At 45.1% G+C, this 20,527-nt stretch overlaps 1 protein-coding gene across 1 annotated transcript in view; it reads left to right on the top strand.

Moving 5' to 3' along the window:
- The window catches only part of LSM1 (LSM1 homolog, mRNA degradation associated), a 35,112-nt gene extending 16,743 nt beyond the window's left edge, over nt 1–18,369 (top strand). The window contains exons 2-4 of the mRNA XM_068274609.1: nt 387–455; nt 9,738–9,853; nt 17,919–18,369. Coding sequence (XP_068130710.1) covers nt 387–455; nt 9,738–9,853; nt 17,919–18,089 — 356 coding nt within the window. The 3' untranslated portion in view covers nt 18,090–18,369. The remainder of the gene's footprint in view (nt 1–386; nt 456–9,737; nt 9,854–17,918) is intronic.
- Nucleotides 18,370–20,527: the final 2,158 nt, after the last annotated feature.

Below are 20,527 nucleotides of genomic sequence, written 5' to 3'. Positions count from 1 at the left end.
TAATCAGTGTTTTTCCTGTGCTTTTACTCAGTAAGTATTGCAGATTACCCATAAAACGCCTGTTTCTTGTGTAGTGGCCATTTCCTGTATGGGAGAGCGACACACGTGCAGTAAAATGGCTAAACGCAATACGCTGGAAAACGCAGAAAAACTATCCCATACAGTTAAACGCTCAATATACTATTGAGGAAAATGCCAGAAAAACGCTCAGCGTTTGTGTTTAGCGATTTGCAGTGTGAACAAAGCCTAAGAATAAGTAAATGTGTTGAGAGCTTGAACACTGATCTGTAGGATGTAACATAGATGAAGCATGTTTATCAAAGCTAAATGACTTTACACACTCTTAAGATCTATTTTTTTTTTTTTTTTTTTTTCCTTCCTTAAAGAAAAACATCTGGTACTGCTCAGAGATGGAAGAACTCTCATTGGATATTTGAGAAGCATTGACCAATTTGGTGAGATAACCTTCCACAAATGGGGCTTTGGATGGGCTTTTATGAGCATTCAGTGAGGAGAGAGACCAGTGTTTGGTGGTGGTTTTTTTTTTTTTTTTTTTTATTAATGTATGTCCCTTTGTCAAATGTTCACGTTCCCTTTACTTAAAGAATTTAGCTAGTGGTGTATAATTCATGTAGACAGTAAGGCACTCAAGGCAAAGATTCTTACTTTTGGACATAGTGCGACTAGGGATATATACTTGCAATTATGGTTGTCCAAAATTATGATTCTTGATTATTTTGCGTTGCATTTTCCCAGTGCAAACAGACTGTGTGACTATATTTGTCATGTTCTGCTTTATGGAAAGGAGGGAAGACAAGTGAGACATAGACTGATTCTTGTGGGGTATATAACAGTAGTGATCAGACGGGGTTGTTGAGCACCCCTGATCACGAACTCCTATTGTTGGGACACCTATACACACTAGCAAAATGCATTTAGACCAGGCATGGGCAAACTTGGCCCTCCAGCTGTTACGGAACTACAAGTCCCACAATGCATTGCTGGAGTCTGACAGCCACAGTCATGACTCATAAAGGCAAATGCATTGTGGGACTTGTAGTTCTGTAACAGCTGGAGGGCCAAGTTTGCCCATGCCTGATCTAGAGCATTATTTTCTGGCTAAAGCCTGGTACACACCTTCAATTATGATTGGCCAATCACTGACCAATTTTACCACCTCCTATGTAGTTTGAGGGTCAACAGATTTTTAAATCCTATGAGCAGGTTGTGCAGGTAAACTCTCATTACAATGGAGGTGGTTAAAATTGGTCAGTGATTGGCCAATGATTAATGAAGGTGTGTGTATAATATTCAAATCTGATGGTCCTCATACTACATGAAGGCGGTAAAATTAGTAAATTTGCCAATTAAAATTAAAGGTGCGTACAATCATCTAATTTTTAACTGGCCAATGATTGTCCCGTTGTACCACTTCCGTGTACTATGTGAGCTACACAATCTGTTCATGCCGTACTATTCAGGCCCTCATACTGCATGGAAGTGGTAGAATTGCACCATTATCCCTAAAGAGTTGCAGGTATGCATTAGAAAGTGCCAGGATTTTATAGCTGGCTGTGTGTAATATAATAAAAAAAACCTCCCTCACTCCTGCTGCTAGGATACATTACTATGCAGAGGGCAGGCTATGGATACCAGAGAGAGCCTTCCCAGTCTCTGCTCCATCCTGTCCTTCCTGCAGTAAGCTATTCCACCAGCTAGGTCACAAAGTTCTTAAGGTGGCCACACATGATCCAATTTTACAGTAATTTGATAAAAAGGATCAGATCTCACAAAAATTGAAAGCGTTTTTTTCATTTGACTGAAAAATCTGATCGGATTTCCAGTTTTCTTCGATTTTTATCGATCCGGAATGCCAGATATTTTTCTTCAGTCTTTCTAAAGATTGTATGGTGTGTGTTTGTGAATTTATTAATATACACAACCTAGCAATTTTGTCAGTTTCCAATCCTTTTTATCATAATTGGGGAAAAATCGAATTTACATGTGTGGTACATTGGTCATATTTTTAAAATGTTACGATCAGTCAGAAAAATGTATTTCAATTCTTAAATTGAACAGATATATTAAAAATTGTATGGTGTGTGTGGCCACCTTAGACACGCCTCTTGCATGAAGGATGGGACAGAGCGAGTGCTGGGAACGCCCTCTGGTATTCAGAGCCTTCCCGCTGCATAGATTTGTATTAAAACTGAATTGTTTTAAGCATCAAATTTGCTTTAAGAGGTAACAAATATGGCAACATCTCTGTCCCTCTTACTACATGGTCCCTTTAATCCTGTTCCTGCTCTTCTTGCAGCCACCAGTCCTATAAGACAAGATAAATAACATTAATATATTTTATTTTATTTTTTTATTTTTTTTTTCCTGGTGGATTCAAAGCGCCAGAGCTGCAGCCACTACGGCACTCTGTAGGCAGTGGCAGTGTTGCGTAGTCTTGCCCAAGGTCTCCTACTGAATAGGTGCTGGCTTAAGGCTGGTGTACATCAAGAGCGGTTCTAGAGCGTTTTTTTTAACTCTTTTGGCGCGAAAACCGATTGGCTAAAGTTAGTCAATGGGCTGGTGCACACCAGAGCGGCTAGTTTTTCCCCCAAACGCAAGCTTGGGTCCTGTAGCATTTGTGAGATTTCTGAGGCGTTTCTGCCTCAATGTAAAGTATAGGAAAGTGGAAAATCGCTAGATCAGCGCGGTTTCCCAAGCGGTTTTGTTACAGAAGCTGTTCAGTTACTGCTTTACTGTAACAAAATTTAAAATATGCTACACAAAAACTCTTAAAACGATAGGCTTGCTTAGAAAATCGCTTTAAACATGCCTAGAATTGCTCTGAAAAACAGCTTCAACAACCGCTAGTGTTAGCAGATCTGCTAGTGTTTTTTTTTTTTTTTTTTGGTGTGCACCAGCCCTTACTGAACAGGAAGAGCTGAGATTCGAACCCAGGTCTCCTGCGTCAGAGGCTGAACCCTTAACCATTACACTTCACTATCCTGCCACTGTAAGGGTTTCACTCACTACTTTAACAATTTTTAAAGCGGATCCGAGATAAAAAAAACCAACTATAACGAGTAACTTGTCTATATATCTTATCTAAAAGTTTAGATAGTTTACACAGCAAATCTAGCTGCAAACAGCTATAACCTCCCTGGCGGTAACCTCGCTGCGTCAGCACACCGATCGCCGTCCACCTAAGCTCACAGGCTGAACAAGAAGCGCTGATCAGAAATGCAGTCAAGAGGCCCATGGTGACTCTGGACGAGCTGCAGAGATCTACAGCGCAGCTGGGGGAATCTGTCCATAGGACAACTATTAGTCGTGCACTGCACAAAGTTGGCCTATGGGAGAGTGGCAAGAAGAAAGCCATTGTTAACAGAAAAGCATAAGAAGTCCCGTTTGCAATTTGCCACAAGCCACGTGGGGGACACAGCAACCATGTGAAAAAATGTGCTCTGGTCTGATGAGACCAAAATGGAACTTTTTGGCCAAAATGAAAAACGCTATGTGTGGCGGAAAACTAACACTGCACATCACTCTGAACACACCATCCCCGCTGTCAAATATGGTGGTGGCAGCATCATGCTCTGGGGGTGCTTCTCTTTAGCAGGAACTGGGAAGCTGGTCAGAGTTAATGGGAAGATGGATGGAGCCAAATACAGGGCAATCTTGGAAGAAAACCTTGGAGTCTGCAAAAGACTTGAGACTGGGGTGGAGGTTCACCTTCCAGCAGGACAACGACCCTAAACATAAAACCAGGGCAACAATGGAATGGTTTAAAACAAAACCTATCCATATGTTAGAATGGCCCAGTCAAAGTCCAGATCTAAATCCAATCGAGACTCTGTGCCGAGATCTGAAAACTGCTGTTCACAAACGCTGTCCATCTAATCTGACTGAGCTGGAGCTGTTTTGCAAAGACGAATGGGCAAATATTTCACTCTCTAGATGTGCAAAGCTGGTAGAGACATACCCTAAAAGACTGGCAGCTGTAAGGGCAGCAGAAGGTGGTTCTACAAAGTACTCACTCGGGGCTGAATAATTATGCACACCCACTTTGCAGTTATTTATATATTAAAAAAAAAAAAAAAAAAAAAAAAAAGTTTGGAATTATGTAAGATTTTCGTTCCACTTCTCACGTGTACACCACTTTGTGTTGGTCTTTCATGTGGAATTCCAATAAAATTGATTCATGTTTGTGGCAGTAATATGACAAAATGTGGAAAACTTTAAGGGGGTTGAATACTTGTGCAAACGTGTTTTTTTTTTTTTGTTTGTTTTTTTTTTTTTACCAACCTCCCCCGGCCAGCCAATCAGCATGATCGGCTGTCATAGGCTTCAGCCTGTGCCAGGGGGACAGCCGTGTTACACGGCTGTCCCCAGTACAGCGATGCCCTAGATCGCAGCGCTGTACAGGGTTATTAGACGACTGTTTCGCTGTCTAACAGTCTCAGAGCGGCGATCACCGCTGGGAGACTGAAGGCTGAGCTCCATCAGAGCAGAGATGCTCTGTGCACTTTCCTGCAATGCTCATAGGAAGCCAGTCGGCGTGGAGTGATCCTGGGGCTGCCACCGCTTTCACGCCAGTTGGCGAGGAGGAGTTTGCAAGAGGTCAAAGCAAACATTTGAGGTTTGCAATGCCAGAATTTTAAATACTTCAGGTTCTCCTCTGCCAGGCCGTATCCGCAATGAGGCTCCCAAAGCAGAGCCGCACATGCACAGCAGCATGGACCTGATCGGGCTTAGCGATTTCCACTGAAGCCCAAAAGATTCCATGCTACTGGGCAAGCACATGTGTGGACAGCGCTGGAATGGGTGGACAGTCAACTCTGTTCTCCAAAGCTCTGTGCTTGACCCTCCTCTCCTTCTACATTACTTTGCTTCATGACCCTTTTTTATTTTTTTCCCAGCCTTTTAATCCCACTTGTATACTGACCATGTTCTCTTTTCCTGACAGTCCACCAGCCTTCTCTTTATAGATGTCAGACAAATCCCTAAGACATATCATACATAAAACTATGCTTGCCCTCCATTCTAGGTTTCCTTCATTTTGCACTTTTAGCAAATGTGTTAGAATCCAGAATGAATGCATGTGACAGTAGCAACATGTAGTAACAAATGTCTGTCATTAGGTGGCAGCAGTGCCTTATCCATGCATGCACAGAAAGTGGCTTCTCTAACATCAAACCTACACTCTCCTCTGCCAGGCCGTATCAGCAATGAGGCTCACACATTTCCTTTTAAACAATATCAGTTGCCTGGCTATACTGCTGGTGTCTTTGGCTGCAGTAGTGTCTGAAACACACACCTGAAACAAGCATGTTGCTAATCCATTCAGATTTTGGGCAGAAACATCTGATCTGCATGCTTGTTTAACCACTTCGGGACCAGCACCCTCTGCCCCCTTAAGGACCAGAGGGTGCTGGTCCAGTAAACCGCCGCTTCCCGATGAATCGCCGCTAAAATCCGCCGCTCCCGATGGTCATGCCACTCTGTCCCCGCCGCAGGCTGCTCTCTCTGCCGTCGCTATGACGGCAGAGCGCTGTGCGCCGGTCAGGAGTCGCTTTCATTGGCTCCTGACCCTGTCACTCCACGTAAGCCAGTGGGATTGGCTTACAGTAATGACAGGGCCAGGAGCCAATGAAAACGGCTCCTGCCCGTCTCACAGTGCTCTGCCGTCATAGAGGCGGCAGGGCAGCATATTGCGGCGGAGATCGAGCGGCGGCGGGGACTGGGACGTAGAGTTTATGTCAGGTCAGAACCGCAGCGCCCCCTGCCCGACGTAGATTTATACTGCGGCGGTCTGCAGGTAGTTAAAGTCTATGGCTAAATATTTAAATCCTATGGCTCTAAATATAGAGCCATAGGATTAGCAGGACAGTCAGGCAACTGGTACTGTTTTTAAAATGAAATATCAGCTCCCATATCCCTCTCGCTTCAGTTGTCCTTTAAGCTATGTACACTCTCTGGTCTGAACTGGGCTGCGGTGGACGAGAACTATTGCCATGGCCGAGAATCGCGAGTCAGATCAGCGTATGTACAGCAGCCTCATGACATCTGCTAAAGATCCGGCATGATCCCAACGCTCTCCTCGCCTGCAGGAATCTGGTCCGTAGCACACCGCCTGTCCTCCCTTTAAACCTGGAACTGCAGGACAAGGGTGCTAATCTTTTGGCCTCCAAACCTTGCATCTTTAGCCTATTAACATATTTACAAACATGTCGCCTGTTGAGGGTCTGTATCAGGGCATCATGGCTGGGTTGAGGCTGACAGACACAGCAAGTTCTGTTCCTATGTGGGTTGGGGAAGAGAGTCTGCTGTACATACGTTTCTTGGAAGAGGTACAGGACTATTGTGTGTCAGATGTTGGGGTTCTTTACGGTCGCCATACACTTATAGACTTGCAGCAGATTTGACCATCAGACTTCTGTCAGATGCCTGTTAAGTTGAATCTGGAAGGAATCTATCTGATGTGTGCCACACACTAGGAACAGATTTCCAATAGATTGCAGAATTAAATCTATTGGAAAACAATCTAAATGTATTGGACCATTAGATCTAATGCAACTCTATGGGCTATCGATCTGCTACCAGCAGCAGATAGACCTAGATTTTCCATCCTGTCAGATCAAATTATCGAAATCGGCCGCAAATCGATACAATGGATTTCCAATTGATTCCATAGAATCGATCGATGGCTGAAAGCGACCAGTGTATGGGCCCCTTTAGATTAGGTGCACATTTCATGCAAACGCCTATCAGACATGCAGCTGCTCCTTCCTATGTGGGTATAAAGCACTTCATAGATCAATAGATGGCATTCAAATGTCTGTAGGGAAATCCTTGCTCTGGCTGAAAGTTAAACATTTGTTATGCAAATTAATCTCAGTTCCTTTATGTAGGCAAAAGAGCTCTGATGGAAATTGCCTTACAATGAAGAAACTCTCTTCCTATTTATGTAGTGTTTTTACATAGCACTTTTCTTTAGGGCCACCACTGTCTGGCTCTGCAGGGTTCAGCTGCTATGTTAATGGGTGTAAAGCAGAACTATATCACTGTAAAGCAGAATTAAACAAAAACAAGGAAGTATTTATAAAGCGCCAACCTATTACGCAGCACTGCACAATAAATGGGGTAACCTACAAGGTAGGACAAACAAGGAGCTCACAACAAAACAAGATCATGCAAATGATTTGATAACAGTACAGTGTCATAGGTCAAAATAGAGATTGTTCTAGTCCACAAGAGGGGTGATTTACAGTAAGATTGCATAATCAAGCTGGAAACACTGAGGAGGGCCCTGCCAGAGGCTTACAATCTAAAGTGTACAAGATGGCAGTACGTACAGAAGCCATATGTATAGAATGTCGATATATATCTATATCACTCTATCCTTCATGACCTGCTGCTGTGGTGATGGGTGATGACGTCTTTATAGAAGTGCATGGGCCTGATGCACGAACTGTCGGCAAGTTTGCCGCGTGTGTTAGCATAAGGCAATTTTACCGATGCCAACGCCAGGAGAATAGCAAGTGTGCCTGTCAGATTTACCGATCATTCGTGCAGCAGGCCGTATATTACGAGTGCGCTCACACATAATACAGTGCATTCATCACTAAGGGGAGGACAACAGCAAGTGGCAGCCTTGCTATGATGATCCTTCCTATCCCCATCCCATTTGCTCTGCTTAAAGGATATCTGAGAGGAACTCCTTTGTAGAAACGGAGCCTAGAGGCATTTAGGGGCCGCAGGCCTCTTGCCCACCGCTTCTCCCCCCCCCCCCCTCTTTTACTCCCCTCTGTTCCCTTTTAAATACTCCTGTCATTGAAGCAGGTCGCACCTTACTGCACAAGCCCTACGTAATGACTTTAAGTGGGCATGCGCAGAATGCTCCTTGCAACGGGCGCGATCAAGGATGCACACCATTCTGCCAGTGCTTATGCAGTAGTGCAGAACCCAGCCATGACATGGAATGCTTACAGTTGTATTTACATGGGAGCAAAGGGGGACAGGAGAAAAAGGTAAGCAGCGGGCATAAGGACTGCTGCCCATACATGCCTGCTCCCTATGTTTCTACGAAGGAGGTCACCTTGGTTTTTTTCCTTTAAGGGGAGTGGATAAGAGAAGAAAATGGGAGGGTGATGGGAGGGGACATTGCAGAAAGCCTGCCTCTTCAGGTCCTGAAAATTTGATTTTAACCAAAAGTCAAATTTTTAAAGTTAACCACAGACGAAGCACGCTCATGTATTTTACCATTATATATCAGTGGGAACATTAGAGAAAACACATACCCTGCTCTCATTCTTCACTGCTCAGCCAGCTTGTTATCAGCCCTTATAAAATCCCAGACTGAGCATTCAGTCCAGCTTTGCTCAGGAATCATTATAGCGGAGTCTGTCTTCTCTGATGTCTTTTCAAGCCCAAGCCTGCCCCCTTGTGGCTATGCTATAATGACTCAGCTATAATGATTCCTGAACAAAGCAAGACTGAATGCTCAGTCGGGATTTTAATGTTCCCACTGATATATATGGTAAAATACATGCGGGTGCTTCGTCTCTGGTTCACTTTAAGGAGTGATTATGTGCAGCAAGCGGAACAACTGACAAAGTACAGAGGTATGTAGATCCAGTATGAACACACCTCTGTGCTTTGCTTGGTTAGCCTTTCCCCGATCAGATTTGCTTGAAAGAGAAACCGTGACCAAGAATTGAACTTCATACCAATCAGTAGCTGATGCCGCCTTTCCCATGAGAAATCTATTCCTTTTCTCAAACTGATTATCAGGGGGCTCTGTATGGCTGATATTGTGGTGAAACCCCTCCCACAGTGTGATGTCAGGACCAGGGTGCTGACATCACACTGGAAGCCTTGTTGCATTGTGGGAAATAACAGCTGTTTCCAACTGCCAAAAAAAAGCAAGCAGCATCTCCTTCCACTGACATCACCTGCCAGCAGTAAACATGTCACCATGTGATAAATGTCAGCATGTAAATCGGGGCGAGGGAAGATTTTACAATGGGCGCGAACACTGACTAAATCATTAAAAAAAAAGTGCTTCATTTTTACAATAAATTATGTTTAATTACATTCTCACTGGAGTTCCTCTTTAATGCATCCTGCATATTAATGTGACTGGATTGTGATGTAGACCTATGTACACAATGCAGACATTGGTAAATAATACAGAGTTGGGCCATGTTCACAGTGACCATTGTGTTCCCTGTGATGGCAGGGACAAAACGGATCGGGAGAGCGGCATCGCACATTATGCTCACATTGTCATGTACAGTGAAGCATGCAGTCAATGAAAAGTATGCTTCACATTTTACTGTCTTACTGATAACCCTGCATGCAATGCGTTACCATACCGCAACACACCCACCGCGCTGTGAACGTCACATAGGTGGTGCATTGCGGCAAGCCGCGATACACCGCACCACTGTGAACATGGCCTCAGTCTATAACTGTGAAACATGTTTAACAGAACACTCAACCTTTTTAAAGAACAAAAGGGAGTAATCGTGTCTCTGCATTTCTGTAGTTAGCATGAAACGTGCAGTAGCGGTAGGAAAGCACGTTAGCAATGCAGTTGGTCTGGGCGAGGAGTAATTGCACAGGGAGATGTGTATGGGGAGGTTATTATAGGTAATTATTTTAGGCCCAGTGACATGCAACTCTTTTAGGAATAATTACAGGAGCTCCTGTCCTCTTGTGTGTTTTTTCTTCCACAGCTAATCTGGTGCTGCACCAGACCGTAGAGCGGATACACGTCGGCAAGAAATATGGCGACATCCCCAGGGGAATATTTGTTGTGAGAGGCGAGAATGTTGTTCTCCTTGGGGAGATTGTAAGTAGGCTAATTAAATCTTTTTACAGTCTCATTTACACTGTAATTGTTTTCTCCTCCAGTCTTGTCTAACTCATAGCTTTCCAGCCTCTGGCTCCGCAGATCTGGACCCGTACTTCCAAGGGTGTCCTGCCAGTCATGCTGACGGCCAGTAATTTTCTGCTGTAGACTGAGCCACCCATTTTTTTGAATGCATAGAATGGAGTAGATTTGCATTTTTGTGTATCTAAATTAAACAATGCTACTTAATCCGGGGTCTGGGCGGATCAGGTAGTCGCCATCCATGCCGCGCTCTGCTGCTCCTGTAGCCTGCAGTGGGTTAGTTTTGTTTCCGTGACCTCTGGGGTCAGGACGCTGGAAGAAGCTCTGTGTGTCTTCAGAGTAGTGTGCAGGGAGGTGGCTGAGCAGCCATGGAGAGACGGACCTGCCCAATGGCAGCTGGGGAAGGTCTGCAAGAACACTCCCAGCGGGCGTTTGAGCAGGGAATACCTCTCCTCCCTTGATCTTGAGACTAGTGCTTGTCGCAAATTTAAAGTGTACCCGAGGGAGGGGGGCACACAGAGGCATGTCCTTCAGCACAGGACATGCCTCTGTGTTCCATCTGCCCCCTACCGCACCACCTCGGGTACACTTCAACCACCTTAAGGACCAGGGGATATTCCAGTGATTGGTGCTGCGCGGGCTCTACAGCCCCCCCTTTTTCCCCACTAGGGGGATGTCCGGCTGGGGGGGGGGGGTCTGATCGCCGCCGGCTATTATTGATTTGCGGGGGGGGGGGGATCCTCAAAGCCCCCCTCCGCAGCGTTTTCTGGCCTCACCGCAGTTCCCTCCCTCTCCCTTCTCCTCTGAGCGGCGCAGGACGGATTTCCGTCCTACGCCTGATAGGATAGGCCTCTGCCTATCAGACGCCGGCGATCCCCGACCAATCAGAGGCCGGGGATCACCGATCTACGTCACGGCGCTGCTGCGCAGCAGCGCCGTATGATGTAAACAGCGGGGATTTCCTCCCCGCGTGTTTACCTTATGCGTGTGAGCCACGATCGGCGGCTCGCACACTGTTCACGGAGACAGTCTCCGTGAACTGGCATGGAAAGGCTGCTCTCATGCTATACCACTAACGACCCGCCGGCGCCTATTGGCGTTAGGCGGTCGTTAAGTGGTTAAACTGCTTTGCTTATCCCTTTTTACCTGCAGGAGCTGGTCAGGAAGATATTGGGATGGGGCAGCAGCTGCCATCCCTTCATCACACACATGAGCTGGTCAGGAAGGTATTGGGATGAGGCAGCAGCTGCCATCCCTTCATCACACACATGAGCTAGTCAGGATGGTGTTGGGATGAGGCAGCAGCTGCCATCCCTTCATCACACACATGAGCAAGTCAGGATGGTGTTGGGATGAGGCAGCAGCTGCCATCCCTTCATCACACACATGAGCTGGTCAGGAAGGTGTTGGGATGAGGCAGCAGCTGCCATCCCTTCATCACACACATGAGCTGGTCAGGGAGGTGTTGGGATGAGGCAGCAGCTGCCATCCCTTCATCACACACATGAGCTGGTCAGGGAGGTGTTGGGATGAGGCAGCAGCTGCCATACCTTTATCACCTAACCTATTTGCAGGTATTATTTCAGCATTATTGTTGCTGGGATGCCTGGTAGTGAAGGAGACTAACAGACACAAAAAAGCCCACGTTCAGAGAACAGCTCCTGCATTTTGTAGCATTCACATAACTGGCCCATTTTAAGGTTGTTTGTCGGTTAAACGTGAAAATAAACTCCTCTCACAACTGACGGTTAGAAACGGGAGAATAATCCTGTTACAGGCACGGAGCTGAAGCAGTACAATGAATAACATTGTTGGGATCCTTTCAGCCTGACAGAAGCTAAAGCCTGAAGGAGCACACAGTACAGTTCAGTTAAATAGCAGCGTTCAAGTGTGTGGAAACCTTCCTATTAGGTGAATGTTACAGTGGTGAGAGAGGTTATTGGGAAAGCGGGTTTGTGACAACTTGTGTATTAGCTGGCTACTCTTGATGATCAATGGTCTGATCAATAGATATATCTCAGGAATAAGCAATAGATTGCAGCTTTATAGATTACAACATAACAGAATAAAGGTGGCCATACATTATCAGTTGACCAGCTCAAAAGATAGGTCAAAATCTTGTAGGCCTGGTTTTCATTGGGTGCGTTCAACGCATGCATTTTTTTATCATGCTCTTAAATGGGTGTTTGATGTGCGTTTCAATGCAGTGGGCTTTTTTTAAGCGGACCCATGCGTTTAAAACCCATGCTTAAAGGGAAGGTCCAAGCAAAATAAAAAAAAAAAATGCGTTTCACTTACCTGGGGCTTCTACCAGCCCCATGCAGCCATCCTGTGCCCTCGCAGTCACTGCTGCTCCAGTCCCCCGCTGGCAGCTTTCCGACCTCGGAGGTCGGCAGACCGCATTGCGTACATTTTTACGCATTCCCGCTAGTGCAGGAACATTAACACATACATTTTTACACATTACTGGTTCAATGCGTCCATTTTTACGTAAAAATGTATGTTAATGTTCCTGCACTAGCGGAAATGCGTAAATTTACGCAATGCGGTCCGCCGACCTCCGAGGTCGGCAAGCTGCCAGCGGGGGGACTGGAGCAGCGGTGACTACGAGGGCACAGGATGGCTGCATGAGGCTGGTAGAAGCCCCAGGTAAGTGAAACTCCATTTTTTTATTTTGCTTGAACCTTCCCTTTAAAGGGACTCCGAGCAGTGCAGAAACTATGGAAAGATGCATATCATTTTAAAGCTCTTTCTCCTCTTTCCAATGATATATAAACCGCCGCCCTACGCCTTTTAGTTTTTGCTATTTTCGCGATTGAAATTGCCGCGGCCGCGATTTCAATCGTGAAAATAGAGAAAAATAAAATGCGTAGGGCAACGATTTAGGTGTCGCCAGAAAGAGGAGAAAGGGAGCTTTAAAATGATATCCATCTTTCCATAGTTACTTGTATTACACAGGGCGACACTTTCCCCAGTGTCAGCAGCTCCATTCAGCAGAATGGAGCTGCTGACTTTAGGAAAAAGTCGCCCTGTGTAATACAAGTAACTATGGAGAGATGGATATCATTTTAAAGCTCCCTTTCTCCTCTTTCTGGCGACACCTAAATCGTTGCCCTACGCATTTTATTTTTCTCTATTTTTGTGATTGAAATCGCGGCAATTTCAATTGAGAAAATAGCAAAAACTAAAAGGCGTAGGGCGGCGGTTTATATATCATTGGAAAGAGGAGAAAGAGAGCTTTAAAATATGCATCTTTCCATAGTTTCTGCACTGCTCGGAGTCCCTTTTAAAGGCACTTGAATATGGGGTTTTTTATTTTTTGTTTTGTTTCTTCAGCATGTTTTGCTTATTTGATGTAGCAGTTGTCAAAGATTTCTTTTACTTAGAATTTTTTTTTTCCGGTGTAAAATAATGCATCTCTAAAGTGCATTGCTATGCGCTTCTTCTATTTGTTAAAAAGCGCACCCATTCACTTGCATTGCTGTGCGCTTCACAGCGCAATGCACAGAAATGAATGCAACACTACATTTCTCAAATGGACAGTAACAAAGCACATAGCTGTGAATGTGGTATATTAGAATCGTTGGAAGAAGCTGTACCTAGCAATGCACTGTGAAAAGTGTACAGCAATGTCCCTAGTGTGAACGAGGCCTTTAGTCTATTACTGCCCCACACTGCAAATAGATTTATATTAAAAAAAAATCTATGCTACCTACTGCTGCGCCCCCTTTGTCGTCCCTCCAAAATCCATGCTGCTGAGGTCTTGTGCTAGTGCCTAGTTTTGCCTCTATGAAAGCCCGACAATCTACCGCCCCTTTTCTAGTAAGATTTTCCGTCTGATACAATAACTTCAATCTATTTCGGCTTGAAATCGATCAAAACGAGAATCGGGTGGGCATGTTGGGGCATATATCTCCGGCAAATTGTGCTCCGGCAAATTGTGTTCCATTGACAGTCTGCTGGTTAGTGTAGGGGCAGCTTAACAGCAGGGGAGCTGGAGGGTTACCAATACACCCACCAAACTAATTGACCACATCCATATGAAGTCATTCATAGATAAGAAAGTTGCTGCCAAAGAGCATTTAATTATTAAAATAGGAGAAAATAGTACAAACTTACAGACCAATCGTTGTCTGTGCCTGAGGCCTGCCATTCTCTAAAGTTTTATTTACTTTAAGGCCTGGAACCCACTAGAAAGCGCAATCGCTAGTGATTTGTGGTAGCGTTTTTGCAAGCGATTTTGGGTGTGATTTCCCTGCTCCTATACAATACATTAAGAATGGAAATGCTCTCAAAATGCTGCATGTCCTGTGATTGCGATTTGCTTAATTACAATCGCTGTATTGGAATCTGTCCCATCCATTTACATTGGCAGAGCGTTTACGGAATTTAAAGCACTCCCTAAATGCTCAAACGCTCTAGTGGGTTCCAGGCCTGAGGGACATAAAAAAACTGTACCTAGTTATAACCCCTTTGCTTCCTAGCCGAGGGCAGTCTGATTTCTCAGCAGCAATTATTTAAGAGCCTCCCAAAGCTGGCAATTTATCTGTAAATGATAAATCTGGAATATTCCTATAATAGTTCACATTTACCTGATTTTTGAATTTAAATAGTAGTTTACATTATAATAGACATCTATTTAAAATATGCCTTCCCACCTCCCCAAACTGGGCCTGAAAGATGAATCGAAATTAAACCGAAATTGCAATCACTAAGATCATAATTTCGGAGTCGTCAAAGCGGCAATTATCGCTATCACGTAATTTCCACATGGGGAAGTTTAAGTGGCTTCAAACCTCCCCAAAGTTCCGGCACGTGCGGTGGACATACCTTTCGTACGAGTCCAACACTGTCTGTACTCTTTCGTGGTCTGCTGGCTCTTGTGCTTGGCAAAACTCCTGGTTCCGAAATACAGGAAATATTCCGTGCATTAGGACCTGCAGGAGGCGAAGTGGATAGATGGGCATCACAGGACTCATGCTTGAAGCTATGTCCAGAAGTGATGCAGCTTGGGGGCAGAGGAGGCACAGAGACACAGAACAGGCGCAGACAGAGCGGCCACAGAGAGAGACGCAAAGGGGGCACACAGAAACAGTGGGCACAGACACGCAAAGGGGGCACAAAGAGAGACTGGGACAGAGGGAGAGCAAACTTGATTTGAAGGAAATCGTGAATCGGAATCGTGATTTCTGACAGAAATCGCTCAATTCAATTTTTTCCTAAAATCGTTCATGCCTACCCCAAACCTCTCATCTGCTTGGCTGCTTTGCTTGAATGTCATGAAAATTGCTGACAGTGGGTCAGATGAGCAGGACTAATGCCTGGTACACACCATTTCGTGTCAGGTCCGATCTGTTTTTCTGATCGCATTTGTATAGATGCGATCAGAAAATCGGTCGGAAATCACATCAAACCTGTTGGAAGATTCAGATTTGATCAGTCCATCTGATAGGATATTGCACGCTGTGTACCAGACATAAGCATTTCTGAATAGGAGATTGTGCTGGATTGAGGAGGAGGGATGCAGTTATGCTAATGAGAGAGTAAACAGGTCTGTCTTTTGGGGGTGGGGAAATGGCATGCTGATTAGGTGGGCATTAGCAGAGAGTGAGAGGAATCACAATGCCATTATTTGCATGGCTTTGTCCCACCTTCTCTAAGTGCAGTGGAGCTTGTTTGGTAATAAAGGGGAAATGACTAAAGCTATTCATATACATATCAGTTAAATCTGCTGCAAGGCCATTTCCACCAACGTGTCCACTGGACGACTTTGGGGCATTTTATCCAGGGCTGTGGAGTTGGAGCAATTTTGGGTACCTGGAGTCGGTGGAGATGTTGGAGTCTGATTTTTGAACAGTCTCGACAGCCGTGATTTTATCAATGGTGAACATGGACCTGTTGGAAAATCTCTGTATGGAGGGGAGGGGAATCATTGACTGCTTAGAGGTGCACTGCATCAATCCTTACGCTAGTGGTATAATCTGTGCTCCATAGATTTCTGAAATCTAGATCATGTGTGCATTGTAATAGGAATTCGCCTTTTTTTTTTTTTTTTTTTTTTTTCCCCTCCAATGTGGGAGTGATCAAACTTCTATTTACATTGATCTTCTGTCCATTTGCGTATGCCTGTCTTTACTTTTTAAAGAACTGAAGTGAGGAGAGTAATATGGAGGCATACCTATTTTGCACATTGCCTGGCTGTCCTCCTGATCATTTGCCCTTAATACTTTTAGCTATAGACCCTGAAGAGTGCAGATCAGATGTTTTAAGGGTAACTAGATTAGCTGCATGCTCGTTTCAGGTGTGCAATTCAGATGCTACTGATGCATGAAAAATCTGCAGGATAGCCATGCAACTGGTATTGTTTTAAAGGACATTTGAAAATTAAAATACAAAGTGTTGGTATTCTTCTGCTTTCTCAGGTGGTGCCCTCCATTTGCCTTAGTTCGTTGCCATTCCGCTGATCTATATATATAATTTTTTTTAAGGCCCTGACTAATTAGTCATGACCTTTTGATCTTGAACTGCCCCCGCACATGTGCAATAGCATCCTTTCAGCTGTGTAGATGGCGCTTTGCTCTCTCCCTGCGGCTTTCCTCCTCACAGCCATCTGTGATTGTTCAGGGGCGTTGCTTCACATGCAGTACGCGGAGTGCTGTAAGGGAGCCTCAGGCAGGAGGCCAGCAGCCAGGAGCGCGTCTGAAAGGACACTACTGGTCATGCGTGGGGACAATTAGTCCTAGATCAATGGTCATGACTATTAGTCAAGGCCTGAAAACTGATCATAGCAGCGGAATGAGGGCACAGCCTGAGAAAGGAGAAGATTAACATAAGCAGGTACTGCCTTTTTTTTTTTGTTTTTTTTTTTTTGTTTTGTTTGTTGAAGTCTCCAAAAGTCCTCTAAAAGGAAATAAATATGGAAGCCTCCATATACCTCTCACTTCTGATTTCCTTTAATCTGCTGGCATTTATCTACTTTGCTTTAGGCTCCTTGCACACTGTATGTTTCAATAGAATTGCAACGCTGGTGAAAAGTAGCACTGCATGTTAGACCTATGGTGCGACACATGCTGCATTCAGTGAAGCATATAGTATTGAATGTATGCTTTACTGCCACTGTAAATGCGCAAGTTACCCTGTGAACTTGACTGCATGCAGTTATCACTATGGAGTCCACTGCGGCGCAAGCAATGTGCTAGCCCCATTGGAATATCCTTGCATTGTGATGCGCTGATATTGTGCATTGTGGTCGCTTATAGTGTGTAAGGAGTGTAAAGGCGCGCACACACGCTTGAATAAAGTCTGCTGAGGCATCCGAAACCTTCAGCCGATAATCAGGCGTGTGTACAGTGGTTTGCGATGGCTGATCCCATGGTCTATGCCGCTCCCCTGTCCGCCACATGATGTCTCATACACGCAGCTCCATCGTCCCTCTGCCTCCCCGCATAGCAACACAGCATATAGTCAGCCACACAGCTTACTCGCGTCTGTGCAGCCTGGCACAGCTATGGTGCAAGAGGATCACGTCCCAAACCCCTGATGGGCAACAGCCAGCTAAGGTGTGTACTCACCTTAAAGGAAACCAGAGAAAATGGATAGTAAAAGATTTATACATCACCGGGGCTTCCTCCAGCCCCATCTGCACAGATCGCTCCCACGCTGCCTTCTCCATCTTCTGTGCTGGATCCCTTAGCTTCGGCCAGTCTGTGCAAGCAAGTGCGCTCTCTCCGGCGGAGGAAAGTACTGTGCCTCCGCAGTACTATTCTCCGCCGGAGAGAGAACACTTGCACAGACTGGCCGACGTTATGGGATCCAGCACAGAAGATGGAGAAGGCTGAGGATGGCGGCGTGGGAGCGATCCGTGCAGATGGGGCTGGAGGAAGCCCCGGTGATGTATAAATCTATTAATATGGATTTTCTCTGGTACACTTTAAGATGTATTAAAACTTATTGCAGTGGGATTGATTTCTGTCTAGAGATGCATTTAAAATAACATGTTGCTTTATTTTGTTCTCTAATGAAGGATCTGGAGAAGGAGAGTGACACTCCGTTACTTCAAGTTTCCATCGAGGAGATTTTGGAGGAGCAGCGAGTAGAGCAACAGAGCAAACAGGAGGCCGAGAAGGTGAAGGTCCAGGCCTTGAAGGAGCGGGGCCTTTCTATTCCCAGGGCGGACACTCTGGACGAGTACTGAGCTTCTCATTGGACAGTATGACACTGAATGTTTTCACGCTTGCAGCAGCCATGTTTGCTTCTGGACTTGCCTGTTGCAGCAGCAATGTACAGCAATCATGATTTCAGTTTGTGAAATGGTTCAAGTTGCACACGGTAACGATGACAAGCCAAAAGCACTTGCATTTAAGGTTACCATGCTGGGGACGAGGATGCCCCATAATAGATTTTCTTTCTGTTTTTATTTTTTTAACAGTTGTGCTTCATTTGTTTATTATAATATAGAATTATGCTAAAATGGTGCTTTTTGTTGCCGTGATTTATTTGCCTGACCCTTGAGAAAAGCATTGCAATAGATGGGTTACTTGTAGGGCAGTAGCCTGGATCAGACTCTAGGATGAGATTCTGCAGTTATTTACTTTACTGCACTTGTTGCGTAATGCAAAGTGCAAGCATAGGATAGGGCTCTATTCACAGAACTTCTTAAGTTATCACCTAATTGATAAAAATAACATTTCAGCACATTTACACGCACAATAATCACTCACAGTAAGTTGTTCCTGATTTACTTCATTTCAATATTACTTTTCTTCCCATAATTATATCCTATTTTTTTCTCTTTGGAAGCTTTAAAATATAACCTAGATAGGGTGAAAACGCTGTGTGAATCACGCCCATAGGGTATTAACCTATCAATTAGCTCATATCCTAACAATAGGATTGGACATTTATGTCCCAAGAGAGGATGTTGGGATATGTGTTGTTAATCGTTTGATAGGTTGATACATTGTATGCTTGCGTTTTGCATTAGATTCAACATTACAGCACTTTTGGCATCGTGTAACAAAGTGTCAGTGTTGCATAAAGCTTGTAGTTACTGTAACTTGTATGTGGTTCTACTACAGAGCACATCAGATGAGACTTCACGTAGGGCAGGTATGTCAAACTGGTCCTACGAGGGCCGAGATCCTCACACATTTTTGATACAGCTCAAATGAATTGATGGGTCTGTATCAGGAAAGGTGTGATCCATCAGGTAGAAGACCTTCCTCTCTAACTCAGTCCATCCTAAACACTGGCATGGATCTAGCCCTCCAGGCCTGGAGTTCGACACGTGGCGTAGGGCTTGTTCACACACAGGTGCCTCTTCACCACCTGTCACCACTTTTTTCTTCAGTTTGTCACTGTAAACACCTGGCATTGGCTATTAAATTCTGTATGTATCTCTATTGGGTGGCATCAGAATCAGATTTATTAGCCAGACACGACTGGGTCGTGCCCGGGAATTGGGATTGGCACATAATACAGCCCAGAATGGAAATGGACATGGATAAGAAGTAAAAAGTTGCCCATACATCTAGTGATGATGGGCAGATTTGACCAAGAGACTAGTCTATATCTGATCGCATCCGATTAGAGCACAGGTGTTGCACTCCAGGCCTGGAGGGCCAGATCCATGCCAGTGTTTAGGATGGACTGAGAAAGAGAGGAATGTGTTCTGCCTGATGGACCACACCTTTCCTGATTGAGACCCATGAATGAATTTGAGCTGTGTGAGGACCTCGGCCCTCGACGGACTGGTTTCACATCCCTGGATTAGAGAGATCTGTTGGCTGTCCATACATTGCAGGACGACTCTCGATGATAAGTTTCATGCTGAAAATTATCAGGAATAGGCCTTGTGAAGCTGCATGCTCAGTGCAAATGATACATTACCTGGTATGTCTGCCGCTTGTCCTCCGCTGGCTCCCGGCTTTCTCTGTTCTACATACATGCGCGTCACGTAATTGCCTAGTAACGTAGCTGTGTGGGTGACGCCTGACTCCAAAATCTTTGTTCAGATGGGGAGCTGACTGAAGAAGCAGTGGCCTGGGTGTGATGGGTCATTGGTGATCTTCCATGCTCTGAAGCACAGTCTGGAGTCAAGGTCGGGTGGGGGAGGGGTTTCCCAATGATTCTCTCAGCTGAACTGATGACCCACTGTAGCTCGTATCGGCCGCTGGCTGAAGAGCCAGCATACCAGACCAAGATAGATAAACAGAACACATATTCAGTGGTCACAGTGTAGAAGCTTGACAGAAGCCTAGCCTGTGGGATGACTGGTGACCTTTTTTTTTTTTTTTTTTTTTTTTTTTTTTTTTTTTTGGAAGTTCAGATTCAACACTATCCTGCCAAAAGTATTGGGGCACCCCTCAATCATTGAATGTTTCATCCCTTCCATGGCCACAGGTGAATAAAATTAAGCCCAGGCCTGCAGGCTACTTATACAGAAATTTGGGAATTAGTGGGTCGCTCTCAGGAGCTCAGTGAATTCCAGTCAGCCCCGTCCCGCCCATGAGGCCAGGTGATGCTGCTTCCTCAGGCGGTGTCACTGGCCAGGGCAGCATACTGCTCTTCTTCCCCCGCCCCCCCTCCCCCTTCCCAGCCGCCACTCATCCCCCCTTCCTTCCTGGCCGATGC

The sequence above is a fragment of the Hyperolius riggenbachi genome, chromosome 3 (assembly GCF_040937935.1).
Source record: "Hyperolius riggenbachi isolate aHypRig1 chromosome 3, aHypRig1.pri, whole genome shotgun sequence".
NCBI lineage: Eukaryota > Metazoa > Chordata > Amphibia > Anura > Hyperoliidae > Hyperolius > Hyperolius riggenbachi.
This window is presented reverse-complemented; position numbering and strand designations above follow the sequence as displayed.